General features: G+C 50.8%; 1 protein-coding gene across 1 annotated transcript in view; it reads right to left on the bottom strand.

Annotated features, from left to right (window-relative positions):
* Window positions 1-683: 683 nt before the first annotated feature.
* Window positions 684-8,890, bottom strand: part of TEDC2 (tubulin epsilon and delta complex 2) — a 23,727-nt gene continuing 15,520 nt past the window's right edge. Inside the window, exons 2-11 of the mRNA XM_056866571.1 lie at window positions 8,298-8,381; window positions 7,464-7,562; window positions 6,737-6,792; window positions 5,360-5,984; window positions 5,154-5,207; window positions 4,514-4,598; window positions 3,888-3,996; window positions 2,908-3,021; window positions 2,113-2,330; window positions 684-845 (exon numbers count right to left, since the gene is read on the bottom strand). Of these exons, the coding sequence (XP_056722549.1) occupies window positions 684-845; window positions 2,113-2,330; window positions 2,908-3,021; window positions 3,888-3,996; window positions 4,514-4,598; window positions 5,154-5,207; window positions 5,360-5,984; window positions 6,737-6,792; window positions 7,464-7,562; window positions 8,298-8,381 (1,606 nt within the window). The remainder of the gene's footprint in view (window positions 846-2,112; window positions 2,331-2,907; window positions 3,022-3,887; window positions 3,997-4,513; window positions 4,599-5,153; window positions 5,208-5,359; window positions 5,985-6,736; window positions 6,793-7,463; window positions 7,563-8,297; window positions 8,382-8,890) is intronic.

Genomic DNA, 8,890 nt, shown 5'->3' with positions numbered 1-8,890 from the left:
TGTTGCCCCAGAAGGTCGGACCAGAACCAACGGGTTGAAATTAAACCAAAAGAGTTTCTGTATAGACATCAGGAAGGATTTTCTAACAAGTTCGAGTGATTCCTCAGTGGAACAGGCTTCCTCAGGAGGTGGTGATCTCTCCTTTCCTGGAGGTTTTTAAGCAGAGGGTAGATGGCCATCTGTCAGCCATGCTGATTCTATAACCTTAAGAAGATGATGAGGGAGGCCACCTTGGCCATCTTCTGGGCATGGAGTAGGGGGTCACTGGGTGTGTGTGTGGGGGAGGTACTTGTGAAATTCCTGCATTGTGCAGGGGGTTGGACTAGATGACCCTGGTGGTCCCTTCCAACTCTATGATTCTATGAGGTTTCTTTTTTACTCTCCCTTCTGGGCCAGCTTGTGGCCGGCTGTTGCGGATAGATGTTGACATGTCAAACCAGTTTGCCCAGTTCTTGGAAGCCAAGGCCTGGTTCTTCAACGAGAAAGGGTGGGCAGATGCTTCGGGGTTGCTTAGAGAGATTTCAGAAGAGGCAGGAGGGACAGCAAAAGATCTGGAAAACGTATAATACAATTTTATTTGGTTTACATGCAGGAGAGGTATTATTCGGCATAACGGGAGCCCCGTTCGTTCACAGGGGAGAGCAGAACTTGCCGCTGAAGGCCGTTGCTCGGCATGCTTTTGGTCAGGGTTCAAGGTCGCCAGACAAGCCCTCCTCGCAGACAAGGGCAGGGAAGTGCGTGCCCCCCTCGCACAGCAGTGTGTAAATGGCACGGTACAAAGAAGCGCGGGAGCCTCGTGGAGCAGGACCGGGTTTGAGAAGAGGGAGGAGCTCGCCTTCCAGGGCCTGGGCAAAAAAGAAAGCAGAGCGCAGAGCTAGGAAAACCGCCTGCGTCGGAAGGAGCTGGAACAGGGGAAGGCCCCAAAAGGTTGAAAAGGCAGTGTGAAGAGCCACTGTGGTGTAGTGGTTAAGAGCGGTGGTTTGGAGCCGTGGAGCCTGATCTGGAGAGCCGGGATTGATTCCCCGCTCCTCAACATGAAGCCTGCTGGGTGACCTTGGGCTAGTCACAGCTCTCTCAGCCCCACCTACCTCACAGGGTGTCTGATGTGGGGAGGTGGAAGGAAGGTGATTGTAAGCCGGTTTGAGTCTCATGTGGTAGAGAAAGTCGGCATATAAAAACCAATTCTTCTTCTTCTACCATCGGGAAACCACAGATTAAAACTCAGTCTGATAGCCTGACCTTTGCATCAGGCTAGCCGATCTTGAACCTGCTTGGTACTTGGATGGGAGAGGGCCCTGGTTAGTACTTGGCCATTAGGCCTTGATGACTAAATGTTCAGAGACAGTCATGCTCTGCCATACAGCCCATGGGGAGGGGCTGTGGCTCAGTGGCAGAGCACCCGCTTGGAATGCAGAAGGTCCCAGGTTCAATCCCCGGCATCTCCAGTTAAAGGGACTAGGCGGGTAGGTGATGTGAAAGATCCCTGCCTGAGACCCTGGAGAGCCGCTGCCGGTCTGAGTAGACAATATTGACTTTGATGAACAAGGGGTCTGATTCAGTAGAAGGCAGCTTCATGTGTGTTCATACCAGTGCTAGAAGAAGAGTAGGTTTTTATACCCCACTTTTCTCTGCCTTAAGGAGTCTCAAAGCGGCTTACAATCACCTTCCCTCCCCCTCCCCACTACAGACCCCTTGTGAGGTAGGTGGGGCGGAGAGAGTTCAGAGAGAGCTGTGACTGGCCCAGGGTCACCCAGCAGGCTTCAAGTGTAGGAGTGGGGGAAACCAATCCGATTCAACAGATTAGAGTCCACCACTCATGTGGAGAAGGGGGGAATCCAAGACAGTCCTCCAGATTACAGTCCACCGCTCTCAACCACTACACCACACTAGCTGAAGGCAGTATCCTGTGTGAAACAGGATGCCGGACTAGATGGACCCATCTTCTGTTCTTAAAGGGAACACAAGATTACATGAGAACATAAGAAAAGCCCTGCTGGATCAGACCCAGGCCCATCCAGTCCAGCAGTCTGTTCATACAGTGGCCAACCAGGCGCCAGGTTAAGGTCTGCCAAATCAAAACTCCCCCGCTACGCACATCCCCTGCCAGGTTACCTTCTGTATGTCGATCTGCTGGCTCAACATGGCCACCTGCAGCCTCAAGGACTCCATTTCCAGCAGCTCTTTCAGGCTGGAGTAATGGAGCAGAGGCGGGGGCCCAAACGTCTCTGTGCAGCAGCTCCTTCGCCTCTGGAGAAAGGGACCCTTCGCAGAGGAGGAGGTTTCGCTGCCAGCAGAACAGGCTGGGATAAGCCGCATATGGGACTCCACGGCTGTCAAGGGGAGGGAAGGACAAGCCTTAGCCAAGCATCAAAGATTACCAATTGGTATGAACTCAGGAAAAACACAAATCCATAGTCCCTGAATCAGGTATCCTATCCTGAGGTCCTTGAGGGATAAAAGTTATAATAAAACGATAAAAATAAGAGCGTTGCGGACACAGACAGAACTAGCGTCCCTGCAAAAATAACTTTAAAAAAAATATCCGTTCACTCAAGTTCAAATTCTTATACACAGCTAGGGTTGCCACCCTCCAGGTACTAGCTGGAGATCTCCTGCTATTATAACTGATCTCCAGCCGACAGAGATCAGTTTCCCCATGGAGAAAATGGCCGCTTTGGCCATTGGACTCTATGGCATTGAAGTCCCTCCCCTCCATTAACCCCGCCTCCTCAGGCTCCGCCCCCAAAAACCTCCAGGTATTTCCCAACCTGGCGCTGGCAACCCTCTGAGTTGTCGAGTTGTTTTCTGTTGTCCCAGAAGGTCGGACCCCTTCTTATTAAAACCCCGTGCAGCCTTGTACACCCATGTTGACCGAGTAGGGGTCTCGCCCTTCAAGCCGAGCCTCACCTTCCTGGAGCATCTGTGCTTTGTCCAGGCACTGGGAAACCAGGGGCTGGAGGCCCTCCAAAGCCAGAAGGCTTTCATACTCTCGCTCCCATGCTGGGTCTTCCCCAAGAGAAGCTGCGAGATAAGCAGAAATCGAAGAAATCGTGGCTGCGCAGTCAGAAGATCCGGGAGGAGGTGCCAAGCCAAACCAACAGCCCTTCTGTCTACCTCGCCCACATCTCAAGGTGAGTTCATTCCAAAACTCTTTGTGAGCCACCCCCCACCGTCAAAAAAAAGAGCATCTCGCGCATGCCAAGAACACTCCAAGGGCCACTGGGCATTACTTTTTATAGGCATGTGCACGAACAGCGTGGTGTAGTGGTTAAGAGCAGTGGCCTCTAATCTGGGTTTGATTCCCCGCTCCTCCACATGAAGCCTGCTGGGTGACCTTGGGCAGTCACAGTTCTCTCCCAACTCTCTCAGCCCCACCTACCACACAGGGTGTCCGTTGTGGGGAGGGGAAGGGAGGGCGATTGTAAGCCTTAGGCAGTTCATGAGAGGGAGGGCATCTTGGCTATCTTCTGGGCATGGAGTAGGGAGTCACTGGGGGTGTGGGGAGAGGTAGTTGTGAATTTCCTGCATTGTGCAGTGGTTGGACTAGATGACCCTGGCGGTCCCTCCCAACTCTACGATTCTATGATTCTAAGCTGGTCTGAATCTCCTTCAGAGAATATCGGCATATAAAAACCCACTCTTCTTCTTCTAATGCACAAGTGTTGGGACGTGCATCATACAAAATAATCAGTGAGATGGGAATGTCTGCAGCTCCGCGTCAAGAGCCCATTTGGGGTGTGCTGACCCATGATGCACAGACGGGCCCTGGACCACAGACCCCTGCAGACCACTTAACCCGGGACTGCGAACGCAGCGACCACGCTCCCCGCTCAACGAAGTCGGCAAAGAGGGGCACTGTTTTCAACTACCCACAGTGCATTTCTCACCTGGCGTCTCGGCCTCCACGCACTGGCTCAGACGGGCGCAGACGCCCCGCAGAGACGTCAATTCCTTTTCCACTTCAGCCAGGCTGAGAGACGGTGAAGGCGAGGAGAACTGGCCATGAGTTTAAGGAAAGAGACTGTTGTTTTTTTGGGGGGAGGGGAGATGAGAAAAAGGGGATGCTTCCAGGGGATGCTTCAAGTTCAAAAGGTCCCAGGTTCAATCCCAGGCATCTCCAGTTAAAGGGACTAGGCAAGTATGTGATGTGAAATATCTCTGCCTGAGACCCTGGAGAACCACTGCCGGTCAGTGGCTCAGTGGTAGAGCATCTGCTTGGCATGCAGAAGGTCCCAGGTTTAATCCCCTGCATCTTCAGTTGAAGGGACAAGGCAAGTAGGGGATATGAAAGACCTTTCTCTGCCTGAGACCCTGGAGAGCCACTGCTGATCTGAGTAGACAATACTGACTTTGATGGACCCAGGGTTCGATTCAGCATAAGGCAGCTTCATGTGTTCATGTGAAGCTCAGGATGAGCCTCTTTCCATACTAGCCCACTTCCAGGCAAGGAAAGGGCTTTTCCCTCATACCTGCAGCTGCGTTTCGCTTTGCCCGAGTCCGGCACAAAGGATACGGTCGCTTGCAACTTCTCCATAAAGCGATCCCGCACGGCGGCAGCCTCAGGGCTCGTCTGGCAAAGGCGGCAGTCTTCCCACAGCCTGAGCGTGTGGGGCAAGAAGGAGAAAAAGGGCAGCGGGGAGGGAAGGACAGGAAGAGTTGAAATAAGTCAGAACACTCGCACCGGGCACGGGGAACTCTTTAAAGCACAAATAAATTGGAGCAGGTATAGAAGAAAGCAAAGACAGCTGGAGAGGCAGGTCCTTATTCACTTAGAATCATAGAGTTGGAAGAGGACACCAGGGGTCATCTAGTCCAACCCCCTGCACAATGCAGGAAATTCACAACTACCTTTCCCCCCACACCCCCAGTGACCCCTACTTCATTGGCCGTGGGCCAGTCACAACTTCTCGGTGATCCTGCAGGCTTTAATCCCAGTCAGACCTTCACTCGCTGTTATGAAATGAACAGTTGTAAATGAAGTTCTTTGGACCAGCCAACCTCTGGCACCCCCCACCCCCAGGGCAATCTCCCTTTACAAACAGCCCTTCCATGCAAAAGGTCCTATAGATTCTTAAAGAGATTTTGGAGATTTCTCCCACCACCCTCTTCCCGTCCACTTGCAAAAAAGTTCTAGGAAGCTCTGGTGAGGTTACCTGGCGAGCCTGAAAGAGGCTTTTCTGTACGGAAGGGGCAGTTTCAGCGAAGACCTGCAAGAAGAGTGGGTTTGCATTAGCGGCCAGCACGCCCAGAGAGACACGCCCAGAGAGACACGCATCTTGTTGGGGCAAGTCTTACTTCCTTGGCTTGAATTTCAACATTTATCGAACAGGAAAAAATAAATAAATCTGTGGGACCCTACCCCTTTTCCTGGAGAGTGGATGTCTGTGGTTCTGGACACATGCCTGGGGCGCTTTCTCCTGAAACACAAGTCCCGGTGCTTGCAGAGCTCCCCCCAGTGGTAGAGTTCCCAAGCAAAGAACTTTGTTCCACATCCTGGGCAGAGTCGGACAGGTCAGGGGGCGATCCGGGAGTTTCAACCACAGAGATCTTCCCACATTCCACTCTGGTTATTTTTATAGGCACCTTGGCTTTGTGAGAGGCAGCCCCTTGGAGTGACTTCCTCCCAGAGCCCTTTGGGACCTTGTGAGTCAGCCTGGCTGGAGTTTTCCCCCGCAGCCTTTTCACTTCTGGGTCAGTCTGGTAGGGAGCTTTCAGCACGTACGCCGAGGGTTTTCGGGAAGATGCAGGTTTTTGGCCGCCGGGCGTCACTTTGGCCTGCTCCTTGGAAACACTCCCTTTGCAATTAGTGCCTTGCTGTTTGACAGCAACATGGGCGACAGGTTTCTTCTCCAACGCTCTGGTGCCACCGGGAGCCTCATGCAGAGGAACATGGCTCAGGAATTTTGTTCGGATTTTCACAGCTTTCTCCAGAGCTTTGTTAAGTAATGTCAGTTCCTCAAGCTCCTCCACTGTGGGCTCCCTTTCTGAAAATGCAGCAGACAGTCAGTATAAATGTCATCCTGACCTCGTTTTTTTCTTTTTTTAAAGGGCCATCTTGCTGTTCTTTAAATAGCGCAGAGATAAAACTGAAGGGTATTTGCAAATAACAATTACGTAGACATGATGTTACATGATAAATCTTCTTCCTCAACCTATGAAGAAGGAATTCACAGTGGGTAGCCGTGTTAGCCTGTTTGCAGTAGTCAAAAAGGGCAAGAGTCCAGTAGCACCTTAAAAGACTAACAAAAATATTTTCTGGTAGGGTATGAGCTTTCTGAAGAAGTGAGCTGTGGCTCACGAAAGCTCATACCCTACCAGAAAATATTTTTGTTAGTCTTTAAGGTGCTACTGGACTCTTGCCCTTTTTGACTATGAAGAAGGAGCTGGTTTTTTATATGCCAACTTTCTCTACCACTTAAGGAAGAATCAAACCACCTTACAATCACCATTCCCTTCCCCTCCTCACAACAGACACCCTGTGAGGTAGGTGGGGCTGAGAGAGTGTGACAAGCCCCAGGTCACCCAGCTGGCTTCGTGTGTAGGAGCGGGGAAACAAATCCAGTCCCCCAGTTAAGCCTCCGCCACTCATGCGGAGGAGTAGGGAATTGAACCCGGTTTTCCAGATCAGAGTCCACCGCTCCAAACCACCGCTCTTGACCACTACACCATGCCAAGCATCAAATGACTGCTCCTGCTAGAGGCATCGCAGTGGGCAAGAAAGAGGCTTCCCCTTTACCTTGCTGGTCGCTGCTGCAGTCCTTGACTGTAGGGCTGTCAGGAGTTTGCAAGTTCCTAGCAGAGAGAAAAATGAAAACGAACGCGTATTTAGCAACTTACAGAGGAATTACTGGGTCGCCCCAGCTTGGACATGAGAACTTGAAATGCCACAAGCTGGTATGTCATGGTGGGGAAAGAAATAAGCAGTGGACACGCATGAACACGGAAAGCTGCTTTACACTGAATCAGACCCTTGGCCCATCAAGTTCAGTATTGTCTGCTCTGACTGGCAGCAGCTCTCCAGGGTCTCAGTTGGAAGCCTTCTACCTGATTCCTTTAACTGGAGATGCCAGGGATTGAACCTGGGACCTTCTGCATGCCAAGCAGATGCTCTACAACTGAGCCGCATCTCCTCCCCCTGTGATCTGGGTTCAAATTTTGCTTCCATAACAAATTTAGTAGGTGGCAGGCTTCAGCCTCTGCCATCTTCAACAGGATCATAATTCTAGCCTACATTACAGGGCTGTTAGGATTACAAGATAACATGTACGAAGCGCTTTGAAAGAGTACTCATTATTACTGGTGTTCATAGGACAGCCCTTCTCTTTGTACTGCAGGATCCTCAGGTTTTAAATTTTCACAATCCCAACTTCTTACGAAAGAAGAGGAAAAAGGAATGTTTACTTCCACTGTCTCTTCTGCTGGCTGCAAACACTTCAAGTAGCCTCTCCCGCCTGGCAACTTACCAGTTCCCAAGAACAGAACGGCACCGTGCTAGGTCCTGCTGTAGCAGCTGCTGCTTTCCCACACATTCTTCCAAGGCCTGAGTGAGCAGGGAAACCAGCCTAGAAACAATGCAAGAATTGGTTACTCTTAATTTCCATCACAGCACAAGATCCACCTCTTGCTCCTGTTTGATATGGTAAGACAGATCTTAGCCAGGGTAGCTTAATAGAACCTCCATATTCAGGAGCAGGGTAGCTTTGAATATCAGACAGCTGCTGGGGACACCAACGTGGGGGGGAGGCCTTGGCTCTGCTTGTGGTAGGGTTGCCAGGTCCCTCTTCACCATGGGCGGGAGATTTTGGGGGGTGGAGCCTGAGGAGGGTGGGGTTTGAGTAGGGGAGGGACTTCAATGCCAGAGTCCAATTGCCCAAGCGGCCATTTTCTCCAGGTGAGCTGCTCTCTATGAGCTGGAGATCAGTTGTAATAGCGGGAGATCTCCTGCTACTACCTGGAGGTTGGTTAACCCTAGCTTGTGGGCTTCCAGGCAACAGGATGCAAAACTAGAGGGACTTCTGGCTTGATTCAGCAAGACTGCCCTTATTAGCCAGGGTAGCTTAAAAGGAACCCCCATATTCAGGAGCAGGGTACCTTTGAACATCAGACAGCTGCTGGGGACACTAACAAGGGGGCGGCTTTGGCCTCTGTGCTCTGCTTGTGGGCTTCCTGGTGGCATAGTGCTTGAGTACTATAGGAAACAGGATGCAAAACTAGAGCAACTTCTGGCTTGATCCAACAAGACTGCTCTTATTAGCCAGGGTAGCTTAATGGAACCCCCATATTCAGGAGCAGGGTACCTCTTAACATCGGACAGCAACAAGGGGGTGGCATTGGCCTCTGTGCTCTGCTTGTGGGCTTCCTGGCGGTACAGTGTTTGAGTACTACAAGAGTAGAAAAGAGCAAGAGTCCAGTAGCACCTTAAAGACTAGCAAGAATATTTTCTGGCAGGGTATGAGCTTCCGTGAGCCACCACTCACTTCTTCAGATACAGCTAGAAGGTGAATCCATCTGTCTTTAAGTAGAGGAGAGTGAATTCAGGCAAGCATTAGTATGTAAATGTTGTAGAAAAGAGCAAGAGTCCAGTAGCACCTTAAAGACTAACAAGAATATTTTCTGGCAGGGTATGAGCTTTTATGAGCCACAGCTCACTTCTTCAGATACAGAATGTGAATCCATCTGTCTTTAAGTAGAGGAGAGTGAATTCAGACAAGCATTAGTATGTAAATGTTAACAGTATGTCCATGTGAATAGCAGGCGTGATGGGATTAGGTGTGATATGCAGATGTCCAGGGAAGAGATGGGTGTGGGGAAATCAGCATTGGTAATGAGCCATGAATGCAAGGTCTTTATTCAGCCCAGGTAAATGCATTGACTTTAGTTTGAATATCAA

The sequence above is a fragment of the Euleptes europaea genome, chromosome 21 (assembly GCF_029931775.1).
Source record: "Euleptes europaea isolate rEulEur1 chromosome 21, rEulEur1.hap1, whole genome shotgun sequence".
In the NCBI taxonomy this organism is placed as follows: Eukaryota; Metazoa; Chordata; class Lepidosauria; order Squamata; family Sphaerodactylidae; genus Euleptes; species Euleptes europaea.
The sequence above is the reverse complement of the archived record's forward strand: the minus strand, read 5'-3'. Positions and strand labels throughout refer to the sequence as shown.